Source organism: Fukomys damarensis, unplaced genomic scaffold, assembly GCF_012274545.1.
Source record: "Fukomys damarensis isolate Sample0158 unplaced genomic scaffold, DMR_v1.0_HiC HiC_scaffold_21, whole genome shotgun sequence".
In the NCBI taxonomy this organism is placed as follows: Eukaryota; Metazoa; Chordata; class Mammalia; order Rodentia; family Bathyergidae; genus Fukomys; species Fukomys damarensis.
In genome coordinates this window covers 1663774-1682651 of record NW_022900933.1, presented here as the reverse complement: position 1 = coordinate 1682651, position 18878 = coordinate 1663774, and the positions used below count along the sequence as shown (strand labels likewise).

The 18878-nt window shown below is 36.4% G+C and overlaps 1 protein-coding gene across 1 annotated transcript in view; it reads left to right on the top strand.

Moving 5' to 3' along the window:
- Window positions 1-23: 23 nt before the first annotated feature.
- Exoc5 (exocyst complex component 5) overlaps window positions 24-18878 on the top strand; it is a 65625-nt gene continuing 46770 nt past the window's right edge. Inside the window, exon 1 of the mRNA XM_010641441.2 lies at window positions 24-182. Coding sequence (XP_010639743.1) covers window positions 24-182 — 159 coding nt within the window. The remainder of the gene's footprint in view (window positions 183-18878) is intronic.

Genomic DNA, 18878 nt, shown 5'->3' with positions numbered 1-18878 from the left:
GCGGGCCTGCCCTGAGGTCGGGAATGGCCTGCTCAGCCCCGCGGGCGGAGGGAAGCCCGGCGAACCCGCCTGTGAGAATCACCCGGCTGCTCCCTGGAGGATCCGGGCCGTGCGCGCGCAGTGTGTTCCGATGTCTGCCCGAGTTTTCGGGATCCTTAACGTTTCATTTCGCGAAGCCCGCTGTGAGGAGTTGTGGTGTTTGCGAGAGTAGAATAGGAAAATCCTTCTGGGCGACACAACAATGAAACATAAATGTCTCCTAGTGTGAAAGAAATGAAAGTGGGAATGCGAAGTCAAAGGAAGGAATAATCCTGTTCTGTGCGTTCGTTTCGTACTGACTAACGGAAGTATCAAATACTGTAGTAGTAATGAGCGCTGCAGTTCACGATTGAACATTTCACCACAGTAGAGTGTCTTCTTTCTGCCTCAGTTTCTGCAGTTTTTGTGGCTTGAAGTTTAAGTGCCAGTTTTCACAACAAATGGAACTGACATTGTTACTTTTGTTGCTACACTGTGGCTTTCATTCATCTCTTGCGTGGATAGTGCTTTTGTTGAGAGGAACGACTTGCCAGTGTTACACTAAATTGTAATAAAACAGTTAATTTGTGAGGGGAGGATTGTAATTGCACAGAATACTTAAAAAATATTTGTTACATTTTCTCAGATTTATGTGTGAGGAGATACATGGCATTAATTTACAAAGTTTTGCCATCTCTTTATTGATTCCGGAGCAGGAAGACATTCTTCTTGTTAAGAGCTTTACTGTGTGTCCCAGGGCTTTACTGTGTGCCCAGGGCAAGATATTAGGTAGTCCTGTAGGTCCATGTTTTGGCTTTCCTCTTTTATAAACATGGAAAACTTTAAGAAATGCGTAGAGATCTTTGAGTAATGAATTTTGTGACAAACCTGCTGTTAAAAGAAAACTTGTCACGTAGTTCATAAGACATTACTTTGAGCTAATGAATCCTCCTTAACGTTCCCAATTGTGGCTTGGAACATATTACGTACATTTTTTTCTTTAAATGTGTGACGACAATACAATAACTTACTTGCAAATGTATTTAATTATATAGTTTGCATTTTTTTTTTGCTAATATATACTTTAACCTTAGTAAAGTAGTTAAGCCAAAATAAGAGCTTAATTTAGTGGCTCTCACTTATGTGGTAGTTGGTAAGTTTCAGTGATGATGTAGATAGGAATCTTTTGGCAAGAGGGTTCTTAGAGCAAAGACAACTTTTTCCCCTTGTCATATACAGATTGTTGCTTTATCAGAATGAAAAGAGTTGCTTTGATACAACCCTCCCTCTCTCTCCTGCAAAATTAAAAGTCAATTGTAACTTGAAATAAGTAAGAATCATAGTACTTATCTTTTCCTAGATGGCTGTAAGATTTCATCCTCAGTTGGAGGGTTGACCTCTGCTTTAGAAGAAGAAGAAAGAAAATCCTTCAGTCACTGATGCCATTTCCGGCAGCTACTGCCATAGATCTAAGTTATAGGATAAATCAGGGAGTGTCTTTTTCCTCTCGTTTCCAGGCTCAGTCACAGCTGGAGAACTGTGGCTAACAGAGGACAGGGTGTAGTCAAGGATATTTTGTTTTTATGCATCCTCATATTCACGTACTGTTAAATAGAATTGTGCTTTCATTTTCCACATTGATGAGAAGTTAAAGGGAAACAAACATTTGTATCATGAAATTTCAGTCAACTCTGTTTTTTAAAAATCTTATTGGTCTTGTGACTCCCTTTTTAAACACAACTTTATACAACAAAATCAAATAGCAGAATATTTCCTCAGTTGGCAGAAGTAATTTGTTAATAGATGATTTAGTTATTATAATAATGTAAGTCCTAGAAATTGCCTAGATAATTTTAGTTTTAACCCTTATTAACAGATATTTTTGAAAGAATTCATCTGTAGTATTTTTAAATGATTGCTCAGTATGGACTTTTTCAATAGGGATTCCTCTGTGGTTTGGATTAATTATATATTTTATATATAAAAAGTGGCTATGATTGTAAGTTCTTTTTCTGTTGTAACAGATACTACTCTTTTCTCCTAATGCATTATTGAAGACACATTCCTCTCTTGTTGGCTTATTTTGTCTGCTGATTCTTCTAGAGTCTCCTTTTCTCTGAGCAGGCTACCTTTATGGGAGAGTTCTTTGTATAGTAACTAGTCAATTAATTGTTCATTCAACAATTTTTTAATACCTTCTGTGTTCACCATAAGGTGCCAAATGAGGCTGCATGTCTCAAAGGGGCACACCACAGAAATATTAATTTATTCATATATTCCTTTAGCAAACATTTATTGAATACCTTTCTTAGCCTAGGCTTGACATCATTCCAGGTACTGAAGTTAATAAGATAGTGAGCTAATATTGTAGTTTGGGTATACATATATGTTAGCCAATAATACAGTGCAATGGAAGTACAGAATCTTCCTGGGATAATTAGGAAAGGTTTCATGTAGTAATGACATATAAATTGGGTGTAGGTGGATGAATAGAAACTTCTCAAGCAGGAGAAGGGCATCCAAGGCAGAGACAGATGTTAAATCCAGTATATAAGGTGAGCTGTGTTTTGGGAATAGTGAAAGATATAGGAAGTGTATAATGCATGTTTTAGGAATAGGGAGTAGTGACTCATAACAAGTTGAGACAATAAGAATTTGAGAAGCCTTTTTATAGCCCATGGTTAATAGGGCCGACTTGGCTTTTTAGGAAGTTTTCACATGAAGCAGATAATTTTAATACTGATGTGAAGAAGAACTGTGAGTGGTGGAAAGATTGTTACCTTGAAAATAAGGGTCATGGGCAAAGTTCTTGTTCAAGAATTATCTGTTGATTGATTAATCCAAGCAGATGAAATTGTAGCCTAATTTAGTGGGACAGAGAAGACAAGACATCTGAGAAGAAATTTTGGAGAAAGAATCAAAAGAACTTAGTTACTGAGGAGTTAGGTTAATTCCAAGTTAGTACACTTTGCATAATAGGTGGTTGATAACATAATTAGTAACTGTGGCAGGAGAAATGATGATCCAGGAGATAGGAGGGAAGCAGCTTCCTAAAGAACCAATGTCCTTGGCCCTCCACTCTGGCTGAGATCTCAGCTAGTAGTAAACACCAATTTGCTATCCCAAGTTGAGCAGCCCCAGATGATGTTACATGGAGCATAGACTAGATTTACTTGCTGAGCTTCGCACATTTGTGAATAAAGTAATGATTATTGCTATATGAAACCACCACATATTGAAATGATTGTTATACAGCAGTAGATAACTGGAACAGAGGCTGATCAGCTTCTTATTTACATCAAGGTATAGTACAGATTTCTACCATTTTTGTTTGAGAGTATGATAGAAGTAGAGACAGATGATTTAAGAGTAATGGCTTTATATTTACATATTTTAAAGCATTGAGTTCTTCAGTCAAAGAAGCTTAGAAAGAGCTTTTGGAAAGAGAAAGTCCTTCAATGAGGAGAATTTTTAGATTGTAAAACAGAATCCTTGGTGTTCTCAGGAAATTGATTAGGGGAGTGTGTTAGAAAGTTTTAAAGATTGGTTTGACTTGTTTTAATAGCGAATCAGTTTTATATAGCAGTCAATGCAAACAAACCCACAAACAAAATGAAAATTGTAGTTAGTTGAGTGGTGTGTAATTTAAAAGTTTATGTTCATATGAGATATTTTTTAAAACTTGAGCAAACTTTTTAATACTATTATTTTAAAATTGATATATGAAAATAATAAAATGTAGTTATACATATATATATTTGCTTACTCAGGATACAAATAAACCAAAGAAATAATTTCTTACATTTGCTTATTTGATTTCATCCGCAAAGCATTTATTAAATACCTGTAAATGTGTTTAGTGTGCAAATTTATAAGTACAATTGATTTAAAGTGCTTTAAGTGAAATTAATAGGACATACATGTGTAAATACTGAATAGTTTCTCTGGTGTGATAAACTAAAAATGTAAATAGAAATCAAAATATATAGTTGATATTGTGTAGTAGGAAAAATGGTCTAAAGGTGTAGAAGTGGGAGGGGTAGGGGAAAAGGTACAAAGGCAAAAGAAAAAATAAGCGAAAAGGAAAAAATGGAAACAGTCTTTGTAAAAAGGGGAGCGTGGGGAGCGGGTGAAGGAGGCCAGGGGAATGGGAAAAGAAATAAGAACCAAGATATGTCATGTAAAGGTACAAGTTCTAAATGATTGAATGTAACTATTGTACCTAAAATGTATCAACAAGGAAAAAAAAAAATCTAAGAAACCAATAAATAAATAAATAAAATGCTAATGGCAGATTGTATTAGACATGTTCAGTGATTTTTTTTTTCTAAACAGTTTATCAGCTTGAGGTAATTTTTGTATAAACTTCAGCTGAGGTACAAACTGTTATACTCATTTTACAATTGAGAAAACTAAGGTTAGATACTTGCACTAGACCACACGACTCCTGAGAGGTAGAATTGAGAGATGTTTTACATGCCTAGATCTAAAGAAACATCTACAGTTTATATTTTAAAAGATGCCAAAGCCAGGGATATAGCTCAGTGGTGCCACGCCTGCCTGGCAAGAGCAAGGTCCTGAGTTCAATTCCTGTACAAAAAAATGTGCCATAATATTGTGAGGAAAATCTCTGGGTTAGAATACTGCTTTAATACTTTCATATGACTTTAACTTCCTTGCTTCGCTGCCCTTATATGTAAAAATGAAATGAAAGAGTTGGCCATGATGATTTAAAGATTATTCTTTAAATTTTAAAAATCTAATTCTGTAATTTAGCTGAATCCTATAAATGGTATGATAACTTTCTGTTACCTTTCTCTTTTGTGCAAGGAAATCACATTTAATGTCAGATGAGACATATGCTCTTTTGGAAAGAGAATGTACTTACAAGAATCTAGAATACTTTAATTTTTACAGTACCACTATTTAGAAGTCTACAAAACAATTTTGATTATCTCATAGTTTAAAGAGTTGACATCCCTTCAAGGTTAAATGTTAAAATTGACTTTAATTTTAAAAAGTCATAGGTCATAGTATGACAGGTGTTTTAAAAAATATTTTTCAAAGTTTGTCTTGTTTTTTTTGTTGTTGTTAATGTGTTTTATTTTTCTCTTTCCATATTAAATTTGGAATCAATTTTGTTAGTCTGAGACAAGATAAAGCATTTGTATTGCTTTTAAAAATGAATATTCAATAAATATAACTTAGTAACTTCTAGAAAACATGTAAAGTAATCTTATCAAATCAAATGCGGCTCAAAAAACAAACGAAATTAATTTACTACCAGTGACAGATTGTATTATGCTCATACTTGGTTTCTATTAAAATTTTGAATTAATAGCACCATGCAGTAATGCTTGTATCTTTTTCTGGAATTTTGCTGGTGAGGTTGCCATTTTGGTTTTGTATATTTGGATTAAGGGTGTCCCTATATCCTCTTTAAGTGATTCAGCCATACCTATTAACATGGTGCACATGTATCGCTGTGGTTTGATTCTTTTAATTCTTTTGGGAAGATACTCAGCAGGGGAATACCTAGGTCAAATGGGACCTCTAATCCTAGTTCTTTGAGGTATCTGCATACTGATTTTCACAGTGGTTGCACCAGTCTATACTCTTACCAACAGTGGAGAAGCGTTCCTTTTTCTCTACAGCCCTGCCGGTATTTGTTATTGGTTGATTTCACGATAGCAGCAATTCTTTCCAGGGTGAGGTGGAATCTCTGTCTTCTTCTTCTTCTTCTTCTTTTTTTTTTTTTTAATTACTATTCCCTTCAGGATGTCTTCAGCTGATGCAATCTTGCCCTCCATCTCCACAGCATCAGGGACCATTAAGGCCTCAGCTGTGACCAGAGGCAAAACAGTCATGTTTCCTCATGCCATAGCTGGGCCAGGCAACATTGAGCCTTCGACAGCTACAGTCATACTTTAATTATGAAATGATTTTTCCCCAAAACTTGTGTAGAATGGCTCTTGACAGTTTGGCAGTAACATTCCTAATACATTTAAGGAAAATACATCATAGGCAATATTTGAACCCATGGTTTAGTTGATTTAAGGGGGTACAGAAGAACCTCTCTTAAATTCTGTAAGTCTTATTCTTTAACTTAGGCTGGGGAAATTATTCTAGTTTCTTTGAGTTTGTGGGTGGTGCTAACAGATTGTACTGGCTCTATTTTGGGGAAGAGTGATATAAGAAAACACAAAAGTTAGTTGGATTTTCTTAAAGAAATAGTGTTAAATTAGGGCTTTATGTTCCTGTACACAAGGATTTCAAGAAAATCAAGAGATTTTCAAAAGGAACAATCAGAAACACTATATTTTATCTTAAAGTTGTTTGCATTAGTAAAGAATATGAAATCAGTGTAATAAAGCACAGCAACCGATTGTGTGAAGTTGAATTTAAGTGCATAGCTCTTAGATTTTTATTTCAGTTTAGGTAATTTTTGCTTTTGATTACTACAGTAAAACTAAGGAAGTCAGACTTGTTAGTTTGACAGTCTTATTGTAAATGCCTTTGCAGCAAGGTTAGGAAATAGAAAATAAGTTATTAGGATTTATTAGATTTTATAACAGATTTTTAGTTTTGTTTTTGCTTTTATGGAATTTTCGTCTCATAGGAATCAGTAGCTGATTTATCTTAAATTTTTGTTATAATTTGATTGCTTCTGAGAATAAAATGTATATATACTTTGCTCCCAGGACACTTTGCTAATTTTTCTCCTTCACAGTCCCTCCTGCTGTGTCAATCTGTAGGATCTTTTTCTCTTATCTCCAGATATTGTCATACTTTTTTTCTCTTAGATGGTCTCATTCAGTCCTGAGGTATCTATGTGTTTATGACTCTAAAATTATGTTTAGCCCTAGTTTCTTTGTTTTTCAAACTATATGCACTACTTTTCCTCTCGTAAATTTAATAGGCATTTATAGTAATATGTATGCATAACAAAACTCTTATTTCTCCACTCCTTTGTCCATCTTTTCTGGTTTTCACCAACTCAGTATAAGGCACAATCATTCACATAATGTTTAGGCCACAAATCTTTATGAAGAATTCATGACTCCCTCCCCCTTCTAATTTTCACATCTAATTCATCAGCAATTTATAAGTATGTCCCTTAAAATGTCATAAACTTATTTCTCAACACCATCGTCAATGCCACTTTAATCTGAGCCACTGTCATCTCTTGACTGGATTATTATAGTCTTGCAGGTTGAATAGTCTGGAAAGCCAACTTAGAAACAGTTTATTGTGTAAATTATTTATTAGGATAAGTACTCTGGGGATGAACAAACATTAAAAGGCAGGGTAGGGAAGCAAGATTGGACATATGGACAGAGAGAGAGGTATAGTATTGTCCCAGTGAGTGTTGGTAGTTCCTACGGGGGAATTCTGGAACTAAAATAACCTGTGAGAATGTTCTGCTTTTGATCTTTATACTCCCATCTCAGTCATACCACATTGAGGAAGACATCATTGGTTTAAGTGGCCCTCAATAGGTGAGACTTCCTTGGAAATACTGCCAGCTAAGCCCTTTCTTGTGGCAGCTCAAATAGGGGAAGGGTATGTGGGTGGAGCTGGGGAGTGCACCCAGGGCCTCAGGCATTCTAGGTAAGTGTTCTGCCACTAAGCTGCATCTCCAGTTTGTGAGTCCTTTCTTGAAGAGAGATCTGGAACACATCATTATCCTCACTGTAGGCCACCATTATATCTCAAGACCCCTAGACTTCCTTATCTTCATTTGAAGAACAGCTCCTTCAGCATTCTATAGTTGAATCTCATCCTAGAGGAAAATTAGAATAATGTTGGTGAAATGAACTGTAGCCTCCACTGCTGTAGCTAATCCCAGATTTGTAACTGTTACTCAGTGTTGCTCTCCTCTCATGTGACCTGCGTTGCTTTCAGTTAGTACTTGTATCACTCTTACTGTCTTTACTGGTCTCCATATCCTTCTTAGGCCAAAGTTGAAACAGTTATCTGTGTGTTTTCAGAATTGGTTGAAGAAGTTGATTTTCCCAGGAGAATCACTTGTGTGCTAAATGCTGTTCCCTGACCCTGTTGTGTAATAGCAGCCCTGAGTCCTGATGATGAGGGTCATTTGCCCCTGGCAAAGATGGTCACTCTTGCCTTTTATTCCCTGAATATAGGCGTTCAATGTGATCAGGGAGACTGGGCGAAAGGTATTCTGCCCCTGTGGTTGATGAAGACCTCTTTCCCTATAGACCTTAGAGTTGTAGTGATAGGATGCCAAAAATATGAATGAAGTCATGATAAGCCAAGCCATTTCTGCTTTTACTCCTATTCTGACTTTCGTATTTTTGAGGACATGATATCATTTAAAAGTTTTTAATTCAGAATGTATACTGCAGCTTGGAGGATAATGCTACATCTTTAAGAATATATCTCTGAAAGAGTAATTCAGCTGTGCCTTAGCACAAATGTAGTTGTTTTATTGTGTTAAAGTCCTCTATTTTCTTATCTTCTGCCTTGTTCTGTCATTAAACGTGAGGTATTGAAGTCACTGTTATTGTAGGACTCTCTTTTTATTACTGTCTGTTGCCCATATATTTTTATAGTCTCTCATTAGGTTCTTAAATGTTTATAATTTGTTTTATCTTCTTGCTGTATTGAAATTTTATTAGTATGTGGTGTCTGTCTTTGTCTCTTGTAACCTTTTTGACTTGAAGTCTGTTTTATTTAATATTAGTATAGGCCCCTTTTCCCTTTAGGTTACTGTTTGGGTGGAAAGTTGTTTTTTGTCCTTTCATTTCAATCTATTTGTGTCTTTGGATTTAAAGTGTCTCTTCTGCCAATCTCTAGTTTAAAATACTTCCATTGAGTTATTGAACAAGAGGAGCTTGTATCATTTTGCTGTTTGTTTTATTTATGCCTTATAACCTTTCTTTCTTCATATCTTGCATTAGTCTGTTATGTTTAGTGTTTCATGCTGAAATATTTAGATTTCTTTTTCACATCCTTTTCTGTGTATTCTATAGCATTTTCTTTCTGGTTACTATCAGAGGTGGATCAGTCTTCAGACTGCCCAGAAAGGGCGACAGTGAGGGATAAAGAAAAAAGACAATAGAGACTTCAGTAATTTCAAAGTATATGGGAGGCCTCAGAGCAGACCAAAGACCAAGACATTCTGACCTTGCCATTATTTATTGGGTTGGTTCATAGGGCTTATCGGATGTCTCAGAGGGTGGCTGTAATCCTGCATTCATGAAGATCTTAGGCTGATGTAATCTTGCCCTCATATCGCATCATGGGACCATTGAGGTCTCAGATAGCCCTAATCATAATTTAATTGTGAAATGATTTTTTTTTCAAAATTGTGTAGAATGGCTCCCAACAGGTTACCATGGGCATTATATTTAATGTATCAGGTTATATCACTCTAATTTGAATCTATACTGGCTTGACCATGATAATTTATGAAATTCTGCTCTTCTGCTCCATTCCCACACTTTTTCCTGTTGATATCACAGAATTGCATCTTATGCTGTATGGCTGATAACTGAAATATATACAAAATAGAATGTAGTCTTAGAAACAAAGTCACAATAATACTAATATGAAAGACTAATACTTTTAAAAATTATTCTCAGGAAAAAAGTATAATTGAAGACTTACATTAATGGCTCTTAAAATTACTTATTTATCTGTATTAAGATATTTATTTTGTCTAAGGTTTTGAGTTACTGTCTAGTGTGAATACAGCTTTGGTTTATCTTGGAATATCTTAATTTCTCCCTCATTTTTGCTGCATGCTTTGCTGGATATGTTTACTTTGAACACTTTAAATTTACTAGCCTCTAAAGTTTCTGATCAGAAATCTGCTGATAATCTTATAGAACAGTGGTGGCAAACCTGTGGCATGCCTATCACAGCAGGGTGTTTGTATCACTGAAAGCTCTAAAAGTTTTGTTTTTTTTTTTTTTGGTTTTTGAGACAGGGTCTCACTATGTAGTTGAGACTGACCTGGAACTCACTATGTACCCCATGCTGGTCTTGAACTCACAGTGATCCTCCTGCCTCAGCCTCCTGAGTGCTGAGATTACAGGCGTGCACCACGACGCCCGGCCAAGCTCTAAAAGTTTTGCTATCACTGTTATAGAGGATTTGACAAGTCACTTCTTTCATGATACTTTGTCTTTCAAAAGTTTGAGTATCTTTTACTCATTTATTTATTTTTCAGTACTAAGGATTGAACCTAGGGCTTTCACACTGAACTGAAACCCCAGCCTTTTTTGTTTGCTTTTTTGAGACAGAATCTTGCTAAATTGCTTAGACTGGTCCTCAACTTTTGATCCTCCTGTCTCCGTATCCCAGAGTGCTGAGATTACAGCGTTGTGCCATCACACCCACTTATGTGTTTAATAATAGAGTTCTTTGATTTCATCTTACCTGAAGTTTATTGATTTTTTTGGGTGTTTTTATTAATGCCTCCCCCCTTTTTAATTTGGCAAGCCTTCAACCGTTATTGCTTCAGATATTCTCTGGACTCCTTTGTCTCTTCTCCAGGAACTTCCACAATGTGTGTGTGTGTGTGTGTGTGTGTGTGTGTGTGTGTGTAGGCCCACTTATTGGCATCCCACAGGGCCCTTAGGCTCTGTTCACTTTTCTTCAATCTTCTATTTCTCAGCCTCAGTAACTTCTATTGTGCTATCTCCATGTTCCCTAGTTCTTTCTTCTTTTTGCTCAAATCTGCCTTTGAATTTCCCTAATGATTTCTTTTTTAAATCTCAGTGATACAGTGGACCCTTCACTTATAAACTCAATTCATTTGGGAGGGCTGCTTGTAACTCTAGTTGGTTGTGTTATGAATGAGTGAATTAGAACAATAGAGAGGCACCACACTCTGTGCTAGGTTTTTGCACTCTGTGCTCTGTTATAGCTGGTGGCCGTGGAGGGTCTAGCGCTCAGAAAATTCTCTCGGCAGTGGGAAACAGTTTGATTTCTCCTTTTAAATTATGCTTTCATTTGGGGAGGGCTCCGGGGAGAGCAAGCAGAATCTTACAGAAGCAGAATCATGCCAGGTTAGCATGGGACACAAGGAAGTTTCACACCCTAGATGTGCTACAAAATATACTGCAACTGCAACAGGTTTGCTGCCAAGCAGGATGTTGGGGGTTTGGGTGCACAAGCACTTTGTTCAAACACAGGTACAAAATAGCATTGAAGCACAAGATGGAGTCAAGTTGGCTATCACAGTTGTAAGTCAAGACTATTTGTCCTATAAGAAATAATGGAGGTTCTGCCGCCTACCTCACTAAATGCAAGGACCCGAGTTCAATCCCTGGTACCAAAAAAAAAAAAAAAGAAATAATGGAAATATCCATAATGCATTCTAAACTTCCTAAAGCACCACTTAACTTTTTCATAAAAAGGGTTGTATAATGCACTTAATTTACCAGAAATACCAATAATTTTCCTAGTGTATTCATTAAAAAGTTATAAAATGTGCCTAGAGTACCAGAAACAATAATTTCATACTGCACTCAGCATTCAAGCCAACATCTTTGGCTTTCAGGAAGAAAGGATAAAATGGAAGTTGGTTATTGTATGGAAGAAGATTCCCCTTCCATAGGAACATCAGGAATCTGGCTCTCTGGTGTCCTTTCTCTCTTAGGGAGAGTGTAGCTCCCTAGGACCTGCTTCTGGCTCATTAGGTCTCATCCTTTGCAGAACTAAAAACTGATCTAAGGTTGTCTGTTTCTGTGTTTTCTTTAACGCTGATCACTAGTAAGGCATGACATTGTCATTAAGCAAGTGAATGCAACAATTGGCTTTTTCTCTGTCTGGCTGGATCTTCTCTAAAAATGTTTATAGCTCTGTCGATTTTTTCAGAATTTCCTTATTTCAGAAGAAGAACTTTGCTGCACTGATTATCGATACTTCCCCTTCTCTTCAGAAAGCTCCTCAGCCGCCCTTCTCTGTTGCTCAGCCAGAAGTTGCTGAAGTTCCTCTGTAGACAACTCCTCTGAGTGTTCCTCCACCAGTTCCTCAACATAACCACTGTCTACCTGCAAGCCTATGTACTCTGCTGTAGTGACAGTGTCACCAACCATAGGGTCAATTGAAAGCTCAGGCTCCTCTACACAGTCTTCAAAGTCTCTTTCCTGTATAATTTTAGGCCACACTTTCTGTCAAGTAGATCTCAGTGTACTTAGAGAGACATTGGCCCATGATTTCTCAGTTAGCCCCACACAGGAAAGTATATTGCAGTATAATTTCCAGAACTTTTTAAGGCTTAAATCTGTATTGAGACCATCTAGAAGCACTTTAGGAACAGTCTCTTGGTGTGTAGCTTCTTAAAGTTAGCTATATCCTGCTGGTCCATAGGCTGCAGTAGAGAAGTTGTATTAGGTGGAAGGAACTTGACTGAGAGCCATGGGAATTTTTCAGCTACTTCTTCAAATCTTGTGGATGAGCAGGAACATTGTCTATGATGAAGAGAGCTTTGAGTGGCAAACCTTTGTTCTCTAGATATTTCTTAACAGTAGAACAGAAAGCCTCTCTGATCTACTCAAGAAAAAGTACTCTTGTTACCCAGGCTCTTGCATTAGATCTCCAAATGAACCCTAGCCTGTTCTTCATAACTTTGTTTTCTAAACACTCTGGGAGTCTTACAGGGATAAACTAAAATAGGCTTTAACTTGAGGTCATTACTCACATTGGCACATAGCAATAAGGCTAGCCTATCCTTCATATCCTTCATATCCTATCCTTCCCTATTCTGCATATCCTATCCTTGTGGCTGGGAATTTTCTTCTCTTTCTGGGTAATGTATATTCTGGGCATTTTCTTCCAGAAAAGGCCAGTTTCATCATAGTTAAAAACATGGTGAGAGCAAAAGCCATTATTCTGTGTCATCATTTCAAAGTGGTGTATGTAATTTTCAGCAGCTCTTTTATCAACACTGGCTGTTTCACTATGCCTTTGTTACAGTATGAACCCCAGTTCTTGCTCTGAAATTGTGAAACCACCCCTTACTGGCACAAAATGTTTTACTGTTATCACTTATTGATGGGTTATCCTAAGACCTGCATTTGAAAAAGCATTTGACAAAATTCAACACCCATTCATGATAAAAACCCTGCAGAAAATGGGAGTAGAAGGTCATTATCTCAACTTGAAAAGGCTATCTGTGAAAACTAACATCCAACAGCATACTAAATGGTCAAAAAATGAAAACCTTCACACTAAAATCAGCAACAAGACATGGATGTCTACTGTCACCATTCCTGTTCAATTCAGTTTTGGAAACAACCACAACAATTAGATAAGAGAAAGAAATAAAAGGAATAAAGATAAAAAAGGAAGAAGTTAAACTGTCATTATTTGCTGATTATATGATACTTTACATAGAATACCCAAAAACACTGCCAAAAGACTTCTAGACTTAATTGACTAATTCAGTAGAATAGGTAGATACAAAGTCAGCACTCAAAAATTGATAGCCTTCTTGTACACAAATATGAGACTCACTGAGGAACTAGGGAAACAATCCTTTTCACAATAGTGCCCCAAAAAATGAAATGTCGAGGAGTCAATTGAAGGAAGCAGAAAGACCTCTACATTGAAAACTACAGCACTCTGAAAAAAGAGATCAAAGAAGATATAAGAAAATGGAAAGACATCCCTTGCTCCTGGGTAGGAAAAACAAACATAATGAAAATGGCCACACTGCCAAAATTGCTATACAAATTCAGTACCATCCTGATTGAAATCCCAACAGTATATTTCACATAACTTGATAAAACAATCCAAAAATTTATTTGGAACCAGAAGAGACCTAGAGCAGCCAAAGCCATTCTAGGCAACACAGACATGGCAGGGGGTATCACAATACCCAACTTGAAACTGTACTACAAAGCCACTGTGATAAAAACAGCACGGTACTGGCAAGGAAACAGATCCAAGGATCAGTGGAATAGATTAGAAGATGCAGAAACAACTCTAAATGTACTCAGCCACCTCATCTTTGACAAAGGAGCCAACCATCCTCACTGGAGGAAAGATGGCCTCTTCAATAAACGGTGTTGGAAAAACTGGCTTTCAACTTGCCAAAGATTAAAACTGGACCCCTATCTTTCACCATGCTCTAAATTAAAATTGAAGTGGATTAAAGATCCAAATATTAAAACAGAAACACTAAACTTGCTGGAAGACAGAACTCTTAAAGACATTGGCATAGGAAAAGACTTCATGAACAAATCTTCAGTAGCACAAAGAATCAACAGTTGGGATCTCATCTTATTAAAAATCTTTCTACACTGCAAGAGAAACCACCAACAGAGCTAAGAGACAACCTGCAATGTGGGAAAAAAATTTTTACCAGCTGTTCCTCAGACAAAACTCTATTAGCTAGAAGATATAAAAAACTAAAAAAAAAAAAAAAAAAAAATCAGACCCCCCTCCCCAAATATAAAGACCCAATTCAAAACTGGGCATCTGAAATGAAAAGATGTTTTTCAGCCAAAGAAGCAAAAGCAGCAAATAAACATCACCGGTCATTCAAGAGATGCAGATGAAAATAACACTGAGATTCCACCTCACCCTAAAAAGAATGGCTGCTATCATAAAATCAACCAATAAATGCTGGTGGAGTTGTAGGGAGAAAGGAACCCTTCACTGTTGGTGTGAGTGCAGACCAATGCAACCACTGCAGAAATCAATATGGAAATGCCTCAGACAACTAGGATTTGAAATCCCATTTGACCCTCTGCTGGGTTTGTTCCCTAAAAAAATTAAAAGAATCATACCACAGTGATATATGCACACCTATGTGTATAGTGGCACAGTTTGTAATAGCTAAAACTTGGGAACTGCCCAATTGCCCATCAGCTGGAAACTGGGTAAAGAATGTGTGTGTGTGTGTGTGTGTGTGTGTGTGTGTGTGTGTTTAATAAAATGGAGTACTACTTAGCCATAAAGAACAAGAAACTAGAGACATTTATAGCTAAGTGGATGTACATTGAGATCATACTCTTAAAGGAAATAAATAGGAAATACATGTGTAAATACCAAATAGTTTCTCTGGTGAAAAACTAAAAGTGTAATAAGAATCAAAATGTATAATTGATATGGTGAAATAGGAAGGAAACTTCTGAAGAGGTAGGATAAGAGGGAGGGGTAAGGGAAAGGAAAGAAGGGAAAAGAAAAAGTGTTGAGAAAAGGAAAAACATGGAAACAATCATTGTAAATAGGGAAGGGTGGAGGGAATGAAGGGAGGGCAGGGAAATGGAGAAAAAATAAGAAGCAAGATGCATCACATAAAGGTGTAAGATCCCAGTGATGAATGTAACTGTATTGTATACCTAAAATGTACCAATAAACTTAATGGAAAAAAATAAGAATAAGACCTGCATTTGTAGCCGTAGCTTTTTCACAAATTATAAACTCAATGTATAACCTGCCATCTGTCTTGTTTATCCATGCTCATAATAAATAGCCTTTCTAACTCATCTAGCACGCTTGATCGTGACTTACTAATTGAGTAACACCTTTAACACCTTATACAATTCTTTGTAAGATTCTCAATATGGTAGATTTCAACCTGCTGTACATATTAGTAAGATTGGTCACACGAGCACCACTCATATTTTTCCACAATTTTCTTCTTTTCGATTATGATTGCTTTCTTTACCTTCCCTTCCTTTCTTAGCTTCTTTTCTAGCTTTTTTGGGGGTCCATTTTGATAGCAGTAATTGTAGCAGTTATATAAAGCACTGACTGAAGTCACATCCACAAACATGTGCACCTGGGCTCAGACTGACCCTTACATATGTTTACTTATGCTTTTCTGGCATGGTAAGTCTTCGTTTATAACTGCAGAAGTGACTAGCATTCCGATGGTATTATAAGATTTTGGTCAAAAGTTAAAACTAAAATTCCGGTCATAATCCAAATTTTTCATGTGTGAGTTCAGTCGTAACTTGAGGTTCCACTGTACGTTTTAGCTCCAGGATTTCATTTTGGTTTCCTTTACAATTAAAAAAAACAAAAACTATTGATAGTTCCATTTTGTTTATACATTTTCTTGACTTCTAAACATCTACATTTCTTTTGGCTTCTAAGATAGTTGTAAAGTCTGATTTGTAAATCTATCATTAAGTCTTTCTCAAGAGCAGTTTGCTTTTTTTTTTTGCTCTTCTATTTCCTTTGTTGAAAACTGTACATTAATCTAATAATCTGGCAACTTTGGAAATAAGGTTCTTTTCCTTTTGCAGGGTCTGCTAGTCCTTATTATGTTTCCTTTATTAATACATACTTGGAATACATGATGATTACATTCTTTATAGGTAGTTGGTATATATACATAACACTCCTTTTTATGTTCCCTTCCCCTCCCCCACCCAAAATATAAATAAAGAACAAAATAAAAGATAGATAAAAGGAAACAGGGAAATGGATCTATTACATATTTTTAATTTTGTAGGCTCCCAGGGTCAGCCTGCATGTAAACTTAAGGTCTTTTCTAAGCCTGAACTTTCCCCCTGGCATACATGTCACTATAGTTTTCCCTCTCTTGCTTTTGAATGTCCTACATTTATCTGTTGATTGATTGATTGATTGATTGAGAGAGGATCTTGTTATGTAGTTCAACGTGACCTTGAACTCATAGCCCAGAATGGCCTTGAACTACTGCCTCAGCCTCCCAAGTGCTGGATTACAGTCACGCACCACCACACCTGGTGCTGAATGTCTTACTTTTTAGTATTTGTCATCTGAAAGGACAGAAAGAAAAATGTAGAAGAAATTTAGAAAAAATAGGATGTCAGCTCTTTAAATCCTCTCTGAAAGTCACTTCATCCTGAGGGGTCAGGGGGCTGCAATAATGTGGGGTGGTGCAGTAACAGCTGCCACCAGCCTCTCTCTGTACCTCTGTGATCAAAAGCACCAATCAGTAATTCAAATTAGCACTTACCAATCACTGCCCAGATGCCTGATACTTAGAGTATGTGGTCCTCTTGCCCACCCAGGCTCCTCCTCCAAGATGTGAGTATAGGTTATTCCCAATATAAGTGCACAGTTATCTGCCACAGGGCTGAAGGTGGGGCCTGGGCAGCTGCTGACCATGCCGAGAAATAAGTTGGGCAGAAATTAACCACATTTCACTCTCTAGGTCTTTTTTTGGGAAGTTACAAGCCTTCAGCAAAATGTCTCGTAATTCCAAAATAATTCCAGATTTTGGATTCAGGTTTCAAGGATGTATAAGGCTATACATGCCCCTTTGTTCATATACTGTCTGTGATTGCATTTATACAACAACGGCAGAGTTGCATGATGGTAACAGAGACTGTTTTCCATATTCCTAAAGTATTTGCTATCTAGTCTTTTAAGAAAAGAAATTTAATCTATGCTTTAAATCCTTAAGGGTAGCATTAATTTTTGCCATTCCATTTGATTAACTGCCTTGACTAGACAGGGGCAATGTTAGAGACTTTTACTTGGCTTTCCTCACTGTAATTACTTTATGACTCAGTGTTGAAGTAGAATCAGCCTACGAGTGTGTTCTGCTGTATATTTGTAGAATGGGGAAATGGCAGCTAGGTGCACTGATGGACCTTTTGGACCAAAGAAGTGCTTGAGCATGACTAGGAATTTGTTTATTACTTAGCCCCATGTAGCCTCACTCTGACGAGGTCCAAGATACTTTGGGCCTATGAAGTATTAATCTCAGAGCACTGAATCTAGCATACCTCATAATATTTACATATTCCCTATTCTCTAGTGTGCTAAATTAAATGATTAGAGCATTTAGAAAAAGGAATAAAGTAATCATTACTGTGCATATATTTGTCAACATACTGTAGAATTTTGCCTCTTGGTAATCTGGCCTTTTCTTCAGTTAGTACCTAGGAATAATTGTATAATATCCTATAACATTTTGATACATAATCTGGACTCTATTTCTTCACCTTGTTCACACTTTTTCTTCTTTTACTCACTCTGATGTCACACTGGCCTCTTGTCATTTCTTACTTCTGTATATGGAGCATTTCTCCTCCTGATTTCTTCTTTAGCTGCATACAGGTCTTTATTCAAAATATATTTTCCTAGAAAGGACTTTCTTTATCACTTCTATGAAAATAATGCCAGTTTTACCCATCCCTTTGTATACATTTTAGTTCTCTTTATCCTTTTTATTGCTTTATCGTTTTCCTGCTCATTTGTCTGTTATTCTCCTCCACTAGACCCAGAGGAACAGAAATTTTTCCTCCTTGTCTGTTTCCTGGTATTTAGAATAGTCTCTACTATGTAGTAGGCTATTTGTTGAATGAAGGAATACTTTGAGAGAATTGAAAATATTTCACATAAAGTTTATTTTTTATTATAGTTGTTGATTTATCAGTTTTTGGCTGTATGTCATTTAATAAATCTGATCAATTAAAATTGATGAACAGTATAGCATGTTTACTTGAAAACTAACTGCTCAATAACTAATAAATAAAATTAATAACAGAATTTAGATTAAGTATTTACACAAAAAAATTACTTCCTCCAAGAAAAGGGGGGGGAGAACAATATGTGGGTTACTTAATGGAAGTATTGTGGACTTTCTATTTTCTAAAAATAATTCAGTTTCTTGTAAAGCAAAAACTTGACCTGTAGTTAAGATTTGGGCCTTTATCTGCATGATTTTGGATTAAGTAAGCTTTATGTGTCACATAATTTCACAGATTTATTTAACTATAATTCCCTTGTAGGATTTTCTAAAAAGTTTAGTAGCTTAGTTTCTTAGTACTGAGTAGCTCTGAACATAAATTCCTTTATCCTTAGTCTATATTTTATGTGTGCAAATCAAGGATTTTTAAACATATATCCTTTTGGCCTTCATAGAAGAAGTAAGG